General features: G+C 45.2%; 1 protein-coding gene across 2 annotated transcripts in view; it reads right to left on the minus strand.

Moving 5' to 3' along the window:
- The window catches only part of CASD1 (CAS1 domain sialic acid O acetyltransferase 1), a 64,765-nt gene extending 48,883 nt beyond the window's left edge, over positions 1-15,882 (minus strand). The window contains exons 1-3 of one of the 2 annotated variants that reach the window (XM_074984722.1): positions 15,304-15,882; positions 6,137-6,233; positions 4,480-4,600 (exon numbers count right to left, since the gene is read on the minus strand). In XM_074984722.1, the coding sequence (XP_074840823.1) occupies positions 4,480-4,600; positions 6,137-6,233; positions 15,304-15,436 (351 nt within the window). In that variant the 5' untranslated portion in view covers positions 15,437-15,882. Of the gene's footprint in view, positions 1-4,479; positions 4,601-6,136; positions 6,234-14,386; positions 14,483-15,303 lie in introns of those variants that run through there. The other variant, XM_074984723.1, reaches the window with a different exon arrangement.
- Positions 15,883-20,554: the final 4,672 nt, after the last annotated feature.

Genomic DNA, 20,554 nt, shown 5'->3' on the forward strand with positions numbered 1-20,554 from the left:
ATTTTTTTGTCTATTTAAATACTCTGGTTGTATTAAATATTGATAAGTCTGACTGCAAGCCCTGAACAGCACAAGAAGTTAATGATTTGGGTACCTGGTAGAATATATTGCTATGGTTTACCTCTAGCTCCATTTAGCTAGCTGTGCTTCACACTGCTTTTTGGAAAATGAACACACACTTTTTAGAGGCATTTATAACAAATGCAAGACAAAAAGTTATTTTTAATTCAGTCCTAATCAGACTTGTGTATCAGTGAATATATCTAGGATTTCAAGTGCAGATTAGATCAGCAATTAACCTTTCAGGAAATGACTTATAAGACTTGAATTAATTAATATTGGCTAAAAAAACCAAAAACAAAATACTAGCATATATATGATTGGGCTGCCCCTGCTGTCAGCCCAGCAGCTTGTAATAAGAGCCTACCATTGGTTCCCTGGGTGTGCTATGCCTCTATAGTCTGAATAAAGCCCAGGCAACATCCCTAGCGACCCAAGGAGAGGGACATCTTTGGAGCACAGGTTTTTTTGTTTAGGCTGCAATCTCGCAGCCTACCCAAAGCTTAAATACACTCTTACCCAGAACTCCAAAGGTGTTAAGTCTCCTCGTTTCTCCTCAAGGGGCCACGTGATAGGTGTAACAACACATATACTAACACTATATCACTCTTTACTTAAGCATGACAAATACAGAGGGTATAGACTCTATAAAATACAACAAGACACCCTGTTTCTCATCACAGCTCACTCTTAACTCAGAGGACTATAGCTGTCTAAATAGGCAGGTTCCTCCTCCTCCACACCTTACCTCCTGCATCTCCAACAAAGCAGCTGTTATAACCTTCTAACCCCTCTGTTAAGTGAGCTCCTGAACAGCCGCCTTAGATGACCACAGTCCCATACCAGATGACTTTATTGCCAAGGCTTTGTCTACACTGGCAAGATTTGTTGGGGGGAGGGGGGGAGTATATCCTCGTTTCCTTGCTTACCCTGAGAAGGGAGATGTCTGTCAGAGTGTTACCTGCCTGTGAAACAGAGGGGCATAATTAAAACTACGTTCCCACAAAGGAAATTTACTAGCCCCAGATGTAATTTCTTTCGTACCTATACACAGTTGCCAGCCACTCCCGCCTTCTAACTCATCACAATTCCAGTGCTCGTGATGATGTGTTCCTGGCAAGGGTCAGCAGGAGAGTGAGTGGAAATGTTAGAAAAGGGGTTTTTAAGTAAAATGTTACCATATTAACAGAGTCCTTGTTCATTGTACTGAACAGCAGAGACTTTGATGGCTCTGCAACAGACCATGTTGGAGACACTGCAGCAGATAAGGAAGTGCCCCCCAAAACCCCAAATATACAAAAAGAGGGAGGATTTGATTCCAACTGTTAAATCAAACAAACAGGGAGTATGAACATCAATGACAGAAAGGGAGCTGTGGAACCATAAAGACAACAAGGCCTTTGTAAGGCCATCAACGGAATGCATAATCAGGGAGATGGCAGAATGGATGGAGATCGTTAAATGCTACGTGAAGCACTAACTGGTTAGGATACCTACACACATTTGCAAGTTGTGACTCTTTGCCAGCACCTGCCTTACCAGGTGCCCGGGGTGCTTTATTGCATTTCAGTGCACTGTTTTCTAATAAATATAGACACACTTTTAAAATGATACAACACTTTTATTCACTATTCAACATCAATCTCACATTCCTATCACTGTGATCCCAGGTGCTGGTTTTAAAGGCATGTTCCTGTCTATGTGCTGCATTGGACTGGGGACAGGGTGCAGCCTGAAAGCAACTGTAACAGAGGCTTTTTTCAGTACCCCTTATTTTAAGTACACTCTCAAAGCCTCTATGAGGTTAACAATAGCATTTGAGCTCCTCTGACAGCTGTAGCATCTGGCTGCACAAACTGCTGCCAAACACTGTGCCTCAGTGCTCCACCCCTACGAACAATTCTCCCTTAGAGTGACGTAAATTATGCAAAGTGCAACACTGCTATAACCATGGGAGCGCCATCATCAGTGAGGTCTAGCCTGCCACAGAGACACCTCTGTCTTGCCTTTAATTTCCAAAAGGCTCATTCAAATCATCTTGCTGCACCTACACAGCCTGTTGTTAAAATGATCCTTACTATTGTCCAAGTGCCCCTTGTATGGTTTCATGAGCCAGGACTGCAAGGGGTGAGCCAAGTCTCATGGATCACAATGAGCATTTCCACATTCTGCACTGTAATCCATGGTGTAAAAAGAAAGTGCACTCCTGGAACTGTCTGTACAGGTCCGCATTTCTGAAGATACATGCATCGTGCACCACTCCGCATTGCTACCTGCAAAACACCCATGGTGTTCCAAGAGTACCCGCAGCACCATCAAGAAGTATCCCTTCCTGTTTATGTACTCAATAGCAAGGTGGGCTGGTGCTAAAATTGCAATGGGCACCATTTAATTGCTCCTCCCACAGCTGTGGCATCCAATCTGCACAAAGATAGCTACTATGTCATACTTATTTTGCAGAGTAATGGTCCACCGCAACACAATGCAATTTATTGTCCTGCAGACTTGCAGCAGTACAGCAGCAACAATAGACTTCCCCATTCCAAACTGATTTGCAACTGATCACTAGCAACTGGGAATCATCAGCTTCCACGCAGCTATTCCCACATGCTTCTCAACCAAGGACAGTGCTCATTTTGGTGTCCTTGCACCTCAGGTCAGGGGCCAACTCAGCACACAGCACCAGTCAGGTTGTTTTATGCATCCTAAATTTCTGTACTCGCTGATCTTCATCCCACACCTGCATTAGGAATCAAACCAATCAGAGCTGGTTTTGCTAGTCCAAAAGTTGCACTCCATCCTTCACAACTGTTCTGTGACTGCCAAGTGCAAGTGGCCACTGTCCATACCACACTCATTGTCAGGCTCTTCTGAGTCTTTCCTCTCTCAGTAATTACAAGATGATCTCTACTGCCACACACAAGCTCTTCTCAACAGTTAGAGCACGTCAGAGAAATGTGGGATCCACTCTCTTTCGCTGCAGATGCCAGATTATACAGCAGAAAACAGAAGATGGAAAAAAAGGTACGAAAAACACTGGAAACCCCTGAACAAAGCAGTGCCTGATGGAACATTGTGCACGGTCCCAAGGTTCCCCCACACTCTGCTCCATAGTCCCACAGCACCAAGCAATAGATGATGTCACCAAGCACTGTGGGATACATACTCACAGTAAGTACGTTATAGGTTAAATGGTAAAACCTCATTGAGGACGAGGCTTAATTGTTCTGGTAAACTGGTAGGGACTAAACAGCTCCCCACCTGACACTGACAGGAGGTTGCTCCAGACCTGTGGAGTCACTGCAGATGGGGGACATTACAGTGCAGCCCAAGTCTGTGGCGCCACTGGGAGGAGACTCCTCCCAAACTGCTCTCTCCTGCTGTGCACCAGGGACCAGGGCTGCTCCAGCTGGGCTGGAGCATCCCTGCCCATGGCACACGGGGCAGAAAAGCTCCAACTGGGCCACAGCAGCCCCAGTCTCTGGCATGCTAGCTACCTCTTAATTTGTTAACAGGTCAAATGGTACGTTTACCAACAGTAGATTTTACATCCCTAACTCATAGTGCATTGCTCCTGCCATCAACCGGGAAGTTAAAAATTTGGACAAAAACTGGAGATAGAGGAAGCAAGTGTAAACATGCTTTGACAATTTTTTTTTTGGTGGGGGCCAGCAGGGGTGCAGCTTACGGGTTAAAGTGGAGTCACACACTGATTGACTCCTCCTGAATAGCCAGGTCTTATGTAGACATTATCTTATCGTTTAGGATGTCTGTATTTGAACAGAGGACCACACAAATTTAACAACTGTCTGTTGTCAGTCCTGCATCATTACGCCTAGGCATTTCACTCTAATCTGGCAGTAAAGAGACCACAGAAAAGGCACCTAGTCCCCACATTCAAAACAGGATTTGCTCCTTGGTAAAAACAGAGACAGCTCATAATCTCACAAAGAATTCATAAATTCCAGAGACAGATTTCAGAGTCATCATGCACTTCAAAAGCTATATTTTCTCATCAGATAAAAACAAATGCTTAGTTTCCATTGTACAAGCCACCTTGATTTTCCTTCCTAGGCTGTTCACCTATCATCTGCTGAACCATCAATCTGCAAACTTCCTACTTCGCTTCTCAGGAAGCGAAACATTTCTACTATCACCCTCTGACAATTGCTTGGGTTCAGTCTCCTTCACAAGTGCTTGATTTGTTTCTCTGCATAACTATCCTACAGGGCTTCCTTTCCAAAATGCTAGGAGAGCAAGTAGTATTTCCCAATAAATATCCATTCCAGACACCCAAGTTCTTAAAAAAAGAACAACCCATTTTCTGGTGTTTTCAACCTGGAAATTAAGTGAAGTTTTAACAGTTAAGAGGCAACTTGGGGGGAGGGACTGGGGAACGTGCAGGAAATAGAGTCTTACCTTGTTTCCTTCTTCCTTGATTTGGGGGTTTATGAGTTTTACAAAGGAATAAAACAACTGGCGAATTCTGGAATCTCCTATAAATGCAATATGTTTGTCGATGAGGCAGTTTTTTGCTTCACTGTAAGAAAAGAAACAGCATTACAAAATTAACATATTCCATTATTTAAAGAATTAATTTAATGAAAACATTTCCATACAGGAAATCTTGAATGTAAGAGAGAAAATTTTAAAACATATCTAATTCTAAAGTAGGGTACAATTTTAAAAAAATGACACCCTAAAGTAGAGTACATTTTAAAAAATTATTTACGTAAATATTTTACTTATATTGTGTGCGCGCGTACACATGCGCGCACACTTTTTTAAAATTATTGTCTGTATTAAATAAGGCTGTATCTACATGAGCCCCCTCCTTTCGGAAGGGTCATTGTAATGAGGGAGTTCGAAAGATGCTAGTGAGGTGATGCCATGAATATGCAGAGCTTCATTAGCATAATGGCAGCTGCAGTGATTCAAAAGTGCAGCTTTTGAATTGTACGCCACCCATGAGGTTGGGTGCCTTTTGAAACAACCCCCCAGTCTCTGAAAGACCCTTCTTCCCAAAACAAATGAGAAGGGGCTTTTGAAGTCCTGAGGGGTCGATTCGAAAGGCCCCCAGCTACAGGCAGCGCTCGATTAGAAAGCGGAACTTTCAAATAGCTGCGGCTGCCATTATGCTAATGAGGTATTGCATATTCATGGCAGCGCCTCATTAGCATCTTTCAAACTCCTTCATAAACATGACCCTTCTAAAAGGAGCAGGTTCGCATAGAAACAACCTAAAAGAATAAGCATGAAGTAAGAAGCCATCCTGACCATTTTATTGCAAACACTGCTGCATTGGGTGCTGCTGAAAATAATAAAAAAAAAGACTGGAATAGTTGTATAGCTTAAATAGTTATGTAACAGAATGCTTTTGGATGACAGAAGTATCTGCCACTGGTTTTACATTACGTGAATGAACAGAAAAGTGATAGGTACTTTTATTGCTAAACATTACAATTTGAAATCATACATAAAATGTGATGCCCACTCAATGAAATTGAAATTCTTCACAACAAAATACGTAGTACAGGTTGAACCTCTCTCATCTGGCACCCTTGGGACCTGTCCAGTACTGGACGAGAGAATTTTCCAGACAACAAAAGAATTTACTAGCACATTACCACTGCTTACCGGACTCTTAGAAATTTAGGGATAAATTACACCTAAATAACACCACTTAGAGCCAGGACTTGTGGCTGTAACAAAATTTTATGGGACCACAGGAAACCTGGCCACACTCATAAGTGGTCGTCTGGCTAAGTAAAATTATGCTGGATTATGAAGTTTAATGCACAAGAGAGTTCCAGATTAGAGAGGTTCAACCAGTATAAATTACTACCACCACTCTTCTCTATAAACAGAATGAAAAGAATATGTAATACAAAGGCCTTATACTAATGCCCATTTTCTGGTGACTGATAAATCAGGTATTCACTGTAACCCATTTTTTTTTTTTTAAATAAAGAGATGAGGGGACAGGAACTCAAAACTGCAGTTCAGTACACAGATTTTAAAGACTTCTCAGTAGAGAACAAAATAAAAATGAAAGATTTTAAAGTGATAGTCTTACCTATTTTTATATTTATGCATCATACAACTATGTGGCTGCCAAACTTTTTCCCCAAGAAATCTCCCACTGGAGAGAAGATATTCACATGTATCACCACCTTAAAAAAATCACACTAGAATTAGAATCCTACGCCAAAAACATATTTTACCATACCTTAACCAACTACTTTAGTTGAAGTTTAGACCAAGAAAGAATTTATTAGCACTAGAGTCAAGTATTTTGTACGGCGGTCCTGCACAAACTTCTCCATGTAATTTTGACATTTATACACCTCACTTCTAACTAAAATCATTCCTCCATCCAAAGCCAAAAGGTGATAAATGCCTAATGCAGGGGTCAGCAACCCCTGGCATGGGTGCCAAGAGTGGCATGCAAACTGATTTTCATTGGCACATAAAGCAGGAGCTCAGGCCCTTCTCTCCTCCCCCACTCTGCCAGGAGCTTTCTCAAACCCACATACCGCCTGAGGATTAATGAAAGACTAGCCCATGCTACCAAACACCACCTAAACAATAAAGCTCTGCATCCTAATTTATTTACTAATGAAGCTGTTGTAAGTAGGACTATTAAAAAAGTAAAAATAATTAAAAAAGTGACTTTAAAATAAAAGAGTGACTTTAAAAAGTATCACGGGCACTCAGACCCTATGCAGAGGTCAAATTCTGACACTCCACCTCAGAAAAGTTGCTGACTCCTGGCCTAATTTCTACTAGGGAGCAGGGCATAAACTGAGCAAGATTAATACTTGGTTCTCCAGAGTTAAAAGAGCAGAGCATCAAGGCACTGCAGCGCCTATCATCTTGCAATTATAACAGTACACCCATCCCTCGTTTAATGAGTACTTGACTTATGAGTCCTTGCTAAAATGAGGAACACATATAACTCCCTTTATTCACTATATGAGTGAACTTCCCCAGCTTGTATGAGCGAACTTCCCCCGCTTATATGAGCGGAGCCCCTGGCCAAGAAGCGGGGACATCTGCCGCCCTGTGGCTGACTCACTCCAGCCCCTTGGGGAGACCTGCAGCTGGAGCCTTCTCCCTCCCCTCCCTCAGACACGCAGCCGTCTGACAACCCTTTGGCTGGGGGAAGAGAGGGAGAAGGCTCTTAGCCTGGTTCCCTCCCCTGCAATGGCAGGAATGTGAAACTGACCAGACATGAGTTGAATGGTTTCCCAGCCCCACAAGCCCTGGGAGGACTGGAACCAGTCTGCCCCTGATTCCAAGTTCCTGCCATTCTGGGAGCCAGGAAATTGACCTGCCCTGGTGGTTCCTGGCTCCACTCCCCTTTCAGGAAAATTCCAGTTATGCAGGGTTTGCAGGAACAACCCCTGGGTAACTCCAGGGTTTACTGTCTTGGACCACCCACCTGCCCCACAGACCTCACCCTCGGCCAGGTTTTAACTGCCCCCCGCCACAGTCCCAAACTGCCTTCAGCCTCAAACCCACCCAGCTGCCCCAAAGCTCCTCCAGCCTTAGACCCCACCCCACAGCAGCCCCAAACCACCACCAGCCTTACACCCCCCCAACAACCCCCAGCTTTACACCCTCCTAGCAGCCCCAAACCGCCCCCAGCATTAGCCTCTCCCTGCAGCCCCAAACTTCCCACAGCCTCAGACATCCCCACCCCACATCCCTCAACAGCCCCAGCCTTAGACACTTCTCCTCCTCCTTCTCTCGCAGCCTATTCACTGGGGCGGCTAGGCTGGGTGGCTCCCCCAGCCCTCCTGCTCCTAGCAATTTACTCAAGTGTTAAGGTTTCAGCACCTAGGCATAAGGTAATTCCTATCGCTAGCTATAGAGATAGCTGCCATCTCCAGCAGCTATCACTCTTGATAGATATCTGCCTGAGGCAGCAGTATTAAGAAACTGCAAATGGCTTCTTTAACAGCCACATGCGGCTAGAAACTGCCCAGCTGGCGATCTTTAACAAATCTAATGGGACCCATGCTTGGGTCCTAACCCATAGGTTGGAAATCCCTGCTCTACATACATACACACGCTACTTTCTATTTCTGGTGCCAAACTATTCAGATACATCAGAAAAGTACCTACACTCTACTGGTTTATGTCAGGTTACAAGCACTTGGAATGAACTGGAAACTTTTACATGTATTTTAATGGGAATTTAGTGTTACTCTTATGAGTTTTCACTTGCAAGCAGACATTTGGAAACCAATTGTGCTCGTATAGCAAGGGATGAGTGTATAAGGTGAAGTGATTAACATACTGTTACTATAAGGCAATGCTCCACTGTAATGACTTAGATTCTATATAAAATTATTTAAATTTATTCCCAATCCAAAAAAGAAATTTGCAGGATTATCTATCTGCTTACTTTAAATATAATTACCATCTTAAAGAAACTAAAAGTAAATCCCAGTGTCCCCACAGAAAAAGGTTTGCACAGGAATTATCTGCAGTCTGATTCTGCATTACAGTTAGCTCCTTCAGTCTAAAAGTTGCAAACTGAGGATTAATTATACATGCTGATGTTTTTCTTCAAACTCATCTTACTTATGAAACCAATAAATAAAACTGTTATGAATATTTGGGGGAAAAAAAGGAGGAGGGATAAGGTTTTGTTGCCATTGCCGAGATAAAGTTTTTTAAATTGAAGTTCTGAATTTTCTCCACCCTTTCCCCCCACAAAAAATTACATTCATGGGCACTAGCCCTTCATCCAGAATTATTCCAAAATACTTTACTTAGAAATCATTCCTTTGTAGCCATCTCTGAGGTAAAGTGCACCCTCTGCTTAGCAGTTTGTTACAACATTTTCCTAGCATGTAATGTTTCTATCAGAATCAGCCCTCTTAATTCTGAGAAGACTACAATGATATTTTTGGCTATCACTAGCCTAAGCATCTATTGTTCATCTGATCCAAAGGGGACAGCAATTCTACAGTGTCATTGAACACTGACTCAAAGAGAAGGCTACCTAATGAATAACCACCACTTCACAAAGAACCTAGGCTTTCTTCACACATGTTCCAGCTACCTACTGACCAGGCCAAATTCTGCTTAGCCTGAAAAGTATGATAAGACTGAATCATAGGCAATAACTAACAGACTCCTCTCATTTGTACAATGCACTCTGTTCTGATACCTTAGACTTCACTTCCAGGTATGCAAAAATCATACAGAATTTTTAATGTGGAGAGCAGAGTTTCAGCAAAGCAAAGTAAACACTAGTTTGTTATAGCATGTACTACAGAACAAAACAATTAGAGGGGATATTTGAGTAATTTTGTATAACTAAAATCTGTTCAAGTTGATGTGCAATAAGTTACAGGAAAATCTGCAGGAAAGAAAGAGATCCTGAAATGGCTTAACATGAGCTTCACCACATTTCACTTGAGGATCTGCATCATGACAAAAGGCAGAAGAAGAGAAAAGGAGATAGAAGCACACTGATTAAAGAAAAATATTTTCTTGTCAGGTTATTGCATTCCACATACAGCAGCAGCAAATTCAAATGGTGATGATGTAGTTATGGTGGTATGCAGACTGGACCTCCATGTTGAGCAGTCTATTGGCAAGGCTTCTTCCTTTTGCAAAAGTCATTTTGGAAGAATTTTGGTTTCTTAAATCCATCAAAATGGCATCTTCCAAACTTATTCGTGGTCTCCTTTGTGCTCAAATTCTTTCACCTTTGGCTCTACAAAACTTGTGTAAACATTCCTTGTTCTACCAGTTCATGGAACCCCACCATTGCAGTCATCTTGCTCTCAACTGATGCAGACTCCAACTTGCAAGAAATATGTAAGTAGCTCCTCATTTGTAACAAAAAAAATCAAACCAGCAGATGCTAAGAACATCCTTGAACTCTTCACACTGTAAACTGTTTAGTTTCTTTTCCTCAGTGGTTTCCAATGGCTACTTTTCTGATCTATCTATAATACAGGGTAAAAAGCACATAGAAGGACAAATTCCAAGGGAGGACATCAGATTTCCTAGTCCATGATGTGCTGTGCATGGCTGTGAATTTGCAGAGCCATAGCAATGATTAAAGGAGCCCAGAAGCCCCTGTATCATCTGTGCATCCCTCATTTCTCTGCTGGTCCAGAACAGCTCAATCCTCTATCCCCAGTCCTCTTCCTCATTGAAGGGTGGGCCAATAGGGGTCCTACTGACGGAGGAGCTAGAGACAGGATTCAGAAACAGTGCAGTGATCAAGAGTCAGTGAGACATGTTTTGAAGTGGGGACAGAATTCCAGGTTACGGATGTACGTGGCTTACATAAGTAGTAGTTTAGGCGCGTGCTGGATTCTCAGTAGTTGTACCAGAGTTCAGCCTTAAAGAGCGAAGCTTGGCAAAGCAGAAGAGCTCTCCCAGCTCTGCATACCCCATGCACTGCTCCAATACTCCACATTCCCTACATTTGTGCAAACAACGTGGAAATATTATGTGCAAGTCATATAAGGGATGCTGTGCATCAGTTAATCCCCCTGAACAAATAACTCAACTTGCTTTTTGTTATTAACAATCGTGCCCATTGTTCAGGAAACAGGTGAAGACCAAGATTACACATCCTAACAGCTTATTATCCTCTTTTATCTTCCCACTATTTAATTAATGCTTGTTTCCTTCACAGTACTTCTATTTTAGAGTACTTTAAAATGTTGGCTGTAAAACCCAAAATGCCTAAAAACATACCCTGAAAAAAGTAGGAGGAAAACAGCTGACGTGTGTATCACCGATTTCTCTGAAAACTGCTCAAGGAGGACTGAAATTCAGAATGTTATGATCAGTGCTTTCATTTTTTGTAAAAAGATCCAGTACAGCTCTCCACCCCCACCCCACACTAGGACTCTGCTGTCATGGCAACTGGTTGGCTCAAGGTGATATGCTCTCCTCTTTGAACCTGGGCCAGATCAGAACCAGGGCTTCTGTCAACAGGGCAGGGGGTCTCTGGTTCCCAGGCTGTGCTCCTGTGGGTGGTGGGAGCTTTGGCTACAGCCTATGCTGCTTTGGGGAAGCGGGCGCTCCAGCTCTTGGCCTGCTCTGCTGTGAGGGGTCTGACCACCACTACAGTGAGGCCAGTGGGGGCTCTTGCTACTGGTCCCACTCTGCCACAGACTCTGACTCCAAGCTGCTGTATGGCCAGTAGGGGCTCTGGCTCCCAGCACACACTGCTACAGGGCTGGCAGAGACTCCAGAAGCCCTGAGGCCTGGAGATGGCTGGGGCGCTGAGCCCCACCGGCAACCTCAGTGCAGAAACCCCGGCTGGGTGGTGGTGGTGGTGGGACAGGATCTCACAGCCCCGCAGCTGGGAGCTGGCTGGGGTGTGGAGTCCCACCAGCCTCAGCTGCAGGATCCTCGGCTATAGGGGGAACATTGCTGTGGAGGTACTGGTACTCTGTACTGGCACGTACCACCATAAAAAGAAGCCCTGGTTCTGATCTGGCTCAGATTCAAAGATGAGAGCATATCACCTTGAGCCAACCAGCTGCCATGACAGCAGAGTCCTAGTTTTGCTGCACATGCACAATTAAATCTCTTTGGTCCATCAGTTAGGGTCAATCCTATCTTGAAAAGTACATTTAATTTTCAATAACTTCTTCAATTTTGCTTCCTTGGGAGGCAAGGGAAGGGGCAGGTGTTGGGCAGTGGACACCAAAGAGTGCTGAAATAAATCCTGGGAAAGTAACATCAGGTTGGGAAAGATAAAAATCTATAGTTTGAGCTCTGGGTGTGCACAAGTAAATGTTTTAGGATCCAAGTGATTTTACAAATACATTATTTTAGGAGTGGCAGAGAGGACTGTATTTTCAAAATGACCACTATCTCTGCCTCATGACCCCAAAATGAGCAACAAACGTTAAGAAAGCTGAATCAGCATGTGGATGTTTGCACCACTATCAGGAAGTCTTGACTACAGCATGCATAGGTATAACCAAACTGGCTCATTAAGGTTGTGTCTACACTTGCCCCCAACTTCGAAGGGGGCACGCTAATCAGGACCATGGGAGATTACTAATGAAGTGCTGTGGTGAATCCCTGTATGTTAGCTTTTTATTTATTTTATTGTTTATATATTCATAGTGTGTAAACAATAGAAAGCTAACACACAGGGATTACTGCAAACCATGGGATTCCACCATCAATCCTATTCTTTGATTTTCCTATTGCAAACCATGAGAGAAAACAATAAATTAAGTTTAATTTCCGTTAACGTTCATAAGCACACATACTGTGGTAGTTGCTAGAAAATACAGTTTAATCCTACTTTGTCAGTTACTCCTTCTATACATCTTTCAACTGAATTCATGGAATAAGTCTCCAACCAATCACAAAAACCAACACAATCTCATAATAAACTCTCTGAATCAGAATGGAGAAAACATCTTATTTTCAGATTATGAATTACAATCCTGATAAATATTTTGTTAAAATGCAGGGTAATTCTAAAGCGTACAAAATATTTGGTGATCCATTTAATAAAGAAAAATGCAAAGTTAAAAATAACAAATCGATACGCAACAGAATTTCAGCATCATATCATGGATATATTAATAAGATGACAAAACATGCAATATTAATGCTATGTTGTTTTGACATTTTATAAACAACTAGGCAAATAAACATTCTGCACGATGTACATATAGGTTAAAGCTGAATTTTCCACAATTTTTTGCATAAAGACAGTTTCTTCAACAAAGCTTTCAAGTTCTGTGTATCCACACCTCTTTATCACTAAGAGTTAATTTTAAAGCTGTATCAAACTCTTTGTTCATAAATAGGAGCACTTCCACTGTCTTTATATAAGCCACAGTCCTGCATTTACATGATCATCTATACAATGGTGGACAGTCTCACTGAATTCAACAGATTACTTCTGTAAAATTATTCCAATGTGCAGTTGCAGGACTAGGTCCAAAATTAGTCAATAAGACCTACAATTTTCCATCATTCCCCTGCTAACTTTTCTTCCTAATATGCAGTAAGAGCAATTTTACCACATTTAAATAGAAAACAAAATCTAATCACAAAAAGGTTATTGCCTTTCTTGTCCCTCTCTATTGCTCACTGTTTAACAGTCAACAAAACCAGGTTTCACCATCCTGGAGAAAAAGTATAATTATTGACGGTCTCCACGTGTATCAGTGAACATTTGATTAATCAAATTATAAAGGTTTTGACCTCTTGTGTAACAGGATCAGGTAAAGACTATATTACTTGATTTAGGAAACATGCCCCAACACACAAAATGAGCCAACAATCAAGTCCTATGCGTTCAACATTATTTAAAAGATTTTTTTTTAATAAACAACACAGAAGAATAAAAATATAATGCACTATTTTCTGATTTCTCTCCAAAAACACAGGCAATCTTCTCAATATTTTAAGCTTTTATATAATCAGCAGTACTTGGCATCATCTCAATCCTGTGACAGTGTTCTCTCTTCGTCATATAGTTTCAATTACACTTCACACAAAAACGTGAAAAATTAGCTTTTTTCAGAGTGACTGCTCACTAACATTTTGGAAAACAACAAAAGATATTTTGTTGCATTAGATTTGTACACAAGCCCCCTTTCCACACACAATACGTATCTCACATCTACTCTCAGAGTGGTCACTCCATTCCTCAACATCTCTGACTCAGACCGAGTCCACACCGGGAAAACGTGGATGTCCACATTAGAAAAACTTCACTGACCTTAACAATAAGATTTTTTTTTACCGCTGTGAGTTAAATGTACACCGAGTTCAATTTTTATACATCCAATCCTTCCTACTATAGACAAGGTCCCATGGTGCTTCATTACAGATATACTTCTTACTTAACCCACTATGCAGCAGATGTCTGTGTGTACACTAGAAACAAGCAATGAGTTCCCTTTAAATTCTTCATTGCTGGATTTGCAGCACTAGAACAAAAATGCTCCAATTATCCACTGAACAGGCAGCAGTGCAATTTTTCCACGAAATTTTTCTGTACTATCCTGACAAAATGCCTTAAGAACGCTTATTTCTAATGAGACAGAAACAGAACCATGTTTGTACTTTCTCAACCCTTGACTCTTCCAGTAATATCTATCTACCTAGAATTTTATTTGTTTTCAACAAAACAGAGCATATGTAACAATTTCAGGATTTGGATTTATTGCTCATATCGAAAAAAGGCACATAACAATTTAGATTTTACACCATTTTAACTATTTCAGCAAAAGACTTTTTTTTCCAAGCTAAAATAGTTACACTGATGCTATGAATGCACATTTACAGGTCTAAAAGTACTTACCGAGTAGGGGAATTAATTATATTGGTGTAAGTAGAGTGTTTTTACCCATAGAAATCCACTGGAACATGGATTTCGGCTGTCCCAGTATAATTTAAGCGGTACAACTTGTGTGACACAAAGCTGTTGACACTTGGTCCCAACTAGTGACCTAGAACTGAACACCACCACAAGTAATTCAAAAACCCTTGCAATCCTAGCAACTTATGCACGTTTTGCAACGCTGAGGGGGGGAAAAAAGAAATCTGCAAGGCGGATGAGCCTACGGAACATTTCTCGTGCAAGCTAAACGAAGTCAGGGCTGCTTTGTAACACCCTGGTACCATACACCTCCCCCATTTTAAGCAGCATCCATGGGAGTTTTGATTTATTCCCTATCCTCAAACCTCGTTCCCCTCTGCCCCGCCCAAGCCTCCCAATGCCGGCTCAGCGAGTGGGTGTCTGTTTTATCGCCCATCCTGGAGCGTCCTAGGCTGCCAGCTCCTGAAGGCAGGGACCTGACTGGACACACCAGCCAATTTCAACTCCCTCCCGCCAGCCCCTCCGACTAGGAGGCAAACGTGCTCCTGCCAGCGGACCCTGCCGGGTGGCCCCACCAGCCCGTGCCCACGGCTCGGTGTGCGGAGGGTGATGCTCATCCAAGGCGAAGTTTAGGGACCACCCGCATCCCCGTCCCTCAAAGCGATGCCCGCTCCTCTATGCGACGCCAGCGTGCGGGTACCAACCCCGCGCCGGGCCCCGGAGAGCTCCGTCTCCGCGGAGGTGGGCGGGTCAGTCCCGCGGGCGCTGGGCGCCCAGCAGGCCAGGCGGGCCGGGGGAGGGGACCAGCGACCCGCAGGGCGGCTGCGCCAGGTCCCGGCTCTCCGCTGTCCCGGGGCTCCTCCCCCGCGGGGCCTCCCGGCGCCGGTCCCTCCCCTCACCTCGGTAGCGGCGGGAGGCGGCGTGGCAGGCGGCGAGCAGCAGGACAGCGCCCAGCGCCAGCGCCTTGGCGCTCCTCACGCTGAAGTAGTGGTTGATCTCCCGCTTGCCCAGGGTGTAGGCCAGGGCCGCCATCTTGGCTCCTCCATGACAACAGCGTGCGACGGAGCGGGCGGGCGCAGCGGGGCAGCACTGGGTCCGCGGCGCTGGCGAGGGCGAGACGAACCGCCGCTGCCGCCGGCGCCGCAGAGCGGTGCCCGACACCCCGGAGACGGCGGGGGAACACCCCGCCCAGCCGCGCAGCGCAGCGCAGCCCTCTCCCCTGGCGCCGCTTCACCTCAGCCGCCAGTAGGGGCCGCCCCGCCCCGTTCCGCTGTTACCTCCCCCGAGCGCCTCAGCCCGAGTGGCGGGGTCCGGCTGCTCCAGGGCAGGCGCCAGGGCCGGGAGGTGCTACAACGCGACCCGCTCCGCCGTACTGGGTCCGAGCCGCGCTTCGTGCCCTGCACAGCTGCCCAGCGGCGAGGCGGGCACCGCCCGGGGTTAGGCGTCGTGTAACACGCGCTGCCTTGGGGCCCGGCGCTCGCCGGTGGTGCTCGTGTACAGACACTGGGACGTACTCGCGCGCACGTGGGACTAGGGAGGGCCTGTGTCACCACCCACCGCGCCCCGCCCGCTTCCCGTTACTTTGTCCCTGGAGCGCCCACCCTGGGCTGGGCCCCTGCCAAACAGCATGTAGGTCACAGCCGGAGTGTATGCACGTGGTTGGAGTCCATCTCTCCTGGTTAGCAGGAGCAGGGTGGCCCCAGCACACTCCCTGTCTTAAATTTCCTAGAATCCTGGGGCTGGAAGGGACCTCAGGGGGTCATCGTCTCCAGCCCAAAGCAGGATTAATCCCAGCCAGGACTTTGTCAAGCTGGGAATTAAAAACTTCTAGGGATGGAGATTCCACCACCTCTCTAGGTAATGCATTCCAGTGCTTCACTGCCCTCCTGGTGAAATGGTGTTTCATACTATCCCAGCTGCACCTGTCCCTATGTAACTTCAGACCATTGCTACTTGTTCTGCCATCCCTTACACAAAACAGAGTGCTCTCTCCTGGGCAGTTACGGGGTTTAGCTCCATTGCCGCACATGAGAACACCATCCCACTTTAAGTGAAGTTACCCAGAGCTCCCTTTGGTTAAAGACTAAAATAAGTTTGTATAATTACAAGGAGAGTTTTCAAGTCAGTATAAACTACAAGGCATTAAAGTAAACAAATGATTAGAACAAGATCAAATGTTTGCTTTATAGTCCTAGCACTTAAACTAAACCTGGTTCCAGGTACAGTTCTTACCACAGGCTCCCAGCAATAGGGATGATCAAATTTCAGGTCAGTATCTCACAAAGTCGTGTCTGCTTCCTCAGTTTTCTTAGGGAGAGGTACCTTTGGGTGTAAGTGCCGACTCCATAGGTGCTCTGGGACTGGAGCACCCACAGAAGAGTTAGTGGGTGCAGAGCACCTGCCAGCAACTAAGCTCTCCTGCCTTCCTTCCCCATGCCTCTTGCTGGCTGGTGGCCTCTCTGATGTACTCCCCATCCTCCCAGCACTTATGGAGCACCATGCATAGCTAATATGAGACATTTAGAAAACTATGGAGAGCAGTGAAGAAGTGGGATGCAACATGTTTTTGGGGAGCAGGCCGGGTGATGCGTGGTGGAAGAGTGGAATGGAGGTGGAGTGGGGCTGTGCGCCTAGGGGAAAGGGTGGACTGGAAGTGAGGTAGGAATAAAGCTGAGTTAGGAAGAGGTGGGGTTGAGTCCTGGGGAATGGAGCAGAGCCAGGATATTGAGCACAGCTTAGCTGGAAGGGAAGTTGGTTTGTATGTCTGTGGGTGTTTTGGCCCCTCACTTTAGAACCTAGTCTCCCCTTGAAATGCATTTTCCTGAAGGATAAACAAGAAGTTTCATGCTAGAAGAATTACTGTTTTTTGCTAAAATGCTGCTGTTTGTTCTTGCCCCACTTTCTTGCGAAAGCATGTTCTTTTGACAGGTGATTGTCCTTCCAACTTTGATGACAGCTGGCTAGTGACATAAATTAATCCTTTGAAGGAAACTGGTTTACTCAGATTTTTCTGGTAAACATATTCAGATCTAATTTTAGCTTGTATGTATGCTCACATACTGCTAAAACTTTTCAGCATGATATGGATTAGTGAGTTATTAGCTTTCAAATAGTGCTTCACAAAGCATATATTTGTGCAAAACAACTAAATCATATGCAGTGTGAATACAGGGCTGTATTCACAAACACTCAATAACAGATAGAACCCTTTTCTCACCTATTGTTGATCCATTTTGCTGAAATTCATAAACAGATGAAGAGACACTGATAGCTAAAAAGACCTTGTGTGTTGGTGCAGTGGGTTAGTGCATAGTATTTATAGGGCAGTTCTGCAAATAGAAAGTAACAGGTGCACAGAGCCTATGTGACATTAGTTAATTTTAGGTTTAGGAGATCAGATTTTTGTAAGTAAATTTACCCAACATCTGCAATCCAACAAAATTTCCATCAATAATAATACCACATGGCCGCTGCCAGAGGGGTCCCCCTCCAGGGGGTCCAGTAGGGAGGGAGGGGGTGGAAGGGGAAGAGGGCAGCGACCCCTCTGCATATGCCCATGAGTGCGCCCATTCCCTTTCCTCTGCAGGTTGTGAGGGCCATCAACCACGTGCTGGTGCGGCGGCTGGTGCACATTGGGGACATGGACGCAGTCATCGAGGGCTTTACCACGCTCGGGTTCCCCGAGTGCTTCATGGTGATTGATGGGATGCATGTCCCCATCAGGGCCCCGGACCACAGTGGCAGCTGAAATGTCAACCACAAGGGTTACCACTCCATCGTGCTCTAAGCAGTGGTGGACGCCTGTGGGAAGAGCTTTTTGAATCATGGGCTATGTCTGCTCTAGCCCCAAACTACGATATGGCCATGCAAACAGCCATGTCGAAGTTTACTAATGAAGCGCTGGAATACCTATTCAGCGCCTCATTAGCATGCGGGTGGCCACGGCACTTCGAAATTGACGTGGCTCGCCGCCACACGGCTTGTTCAGACGGGGGTCCTTTTCAAAAGGACGCCAGCAACTTCGAAGTCCCCTTATTCCTATGAGCAGATGGGAATAAGGGGACTTCGAAATAGGCGGGGTCCTTTCGAAAAGGAGCCCTGTTGGGACGAGCCATGTGGCAGCGAGCCGCGTCAATTTTGAAGTGCCGCGGCTGCCCGCATTCTAATGAGGTGCTGAATATGTATTTCAGAGCTTCATTAGTAAACTTCGAAATGGCCATTTGCGTGGCCATTTCAGAGTTTGGGGCTAGTGTAGACGCGGCCATGAAGAGATAGGGGTCTCTCTCTCTCTGTGTGTCCATCCTTTCTCCTTTGGAGGGCCAGCTACCAATGAATGATCCTTGTGCTTATGTCCTTCATTATGTGTGTCTATTTGAGGGGTACATGTTTGGTAATGAGCCAAAAAGCATTCCCTAGAAGGGAGTAGTACAAGGAATTTATGGCTGATTTCACACACGCAACTTTCTTCTCTATTATGGTTAAAAGCTCTTGCACACAGGAGCAACTGTCAATTTAAGTATGGTATGAAGTGTTCCTCTCCCTTAAAGATCTGGGAGAGCTCTGCCACTTCCCACATCTGATGCATCTGTCTGAAGTACAAACTCCTTTGAGAAATCTGTATTGAACACCACCAGGTTTCAGCGCTTTCTGCATCTTGAAGATGGTATCACAATCATCCGGGCCCTGAACTTTCTGACATTTCTCTTCTCTTCTCAAGTCCTAAGGGGAGCTGCAGTGGTAGTGAAGTTAAGCACAAAGCTTCTGGCATATCCAGCCAGTCCCCAGAATTGCCTGACATTAGCTACGTCTACACGTGAATGCTACATCGAAATAGCTTATTTCGATGTAGCGACTTCGAAATAAGCTATTTCGATGAATAACGTCTACACGTCCTCCAGGGCTGATGCCGTCGACATTGGGCAGCACTATATTGAAGTAGGCGCTGCAGGGGAGCGTCTACACACCAAAGCGGCCCACGTCGAAATAAGGGTGCCAGGAACAGCTGCAGACAGGGTCACAGGGCGGTCTCAACAGCAAGCTGCTCCCTTAAAGGGCCCCTCCCAGACACACTTGCACTAAACAGCACAAGATCCACAGAGCTGACAACTGGTTGCAGACCCTGTGCATGCAGCATGGATCCCCAGCTGCAGCAGCAGCAGCCAGAAGCCCTGGGCTAAGGGCTGCTGCACATGGTGACCAGAGAGCCCTGCAGGGGCTGGGGAGAGCGTCTCTCAACCCCTCAGCTGATGGCCGCCATGGCGGACCCCGCTATTTCGATGTTGCGGGATGCGGATCGGCTACACATGCCCTACTTCAACGTTCAATTTCGAAGTAGGGCGCTATTCCCATCTCCTCATGAGAATAGCGACTTCGACGTCTCGCCACCTTATGTCGATTTCAACTTCGAAATAGCGCTCGCCACGTGTAGATGTGGCGGGCGCTATTTCAAAGTTGGCGCGGCTACTTCGAAGTAGCCGGCACATGTAGACGCGGCTATTTTGGCCAAAGGTATAGGGTACTGATCAGGGCCCATACTTTGCCCACAAATGGGCAAATATGCCTGACTCCCACTGTATATCCCAGTTACATAATTTCAGTATTTCCAGGTCTAAATTTGGCTGGGTTGGCAGTTAGTCTGACTTCATGATAATTGATTATAGCATCTGGGCTACATATAATTATATTGTCCAAATTAGCCAAAGCATAGTGTCCATAGGCCTTAGTTCAGGATTGGTGGCAAGAGGAATGATTAGGATGGCTTCCTTGTCCCACCAGGCCTCTAGTTAACATGGTAGATGTGTGTGCTCTTGCTTCTCTCTTGGTGTCATACCTCATAACTGATCAGGCTTACACTTTGCAGCACCTTTGAAAGGCCCCTGCCATCAGGCTGATACCTTGGACTCTGCACTTGGTAACAATAGCAGAATTTGATCCCCTAACTTAAACACTATTCATCATGATCCTCAGGTGTAAGTCATTGCCTGGCATTGCTGGGACCCCTGTAGAGTCTCACAGGTGAAGCCCCCCAGTTTTTAAGCTGCACAGATAACTAGAGGACATACATATTAGACTGAGTTTTCTACACGTGGCCCTTGACTTTTCCAGGACTCTCACAACCAATTGAAGATATCACTAGGCTGCTAGCCGTAT

The sequence above is a fragment of the Carettochelys insculpta genome, chromosome 2, assembly GCF_033958435.1.
Source record: "Carettochelys insculpta isolate YL-2023 chromosome 2, ASM3395843v1, whole genome shotgun sequence".
NCBI lineage: Eukaryota > Metazoa > Chordata > Testudines > Carettochelyidae > Carettochelys > Carettochelys insculpta.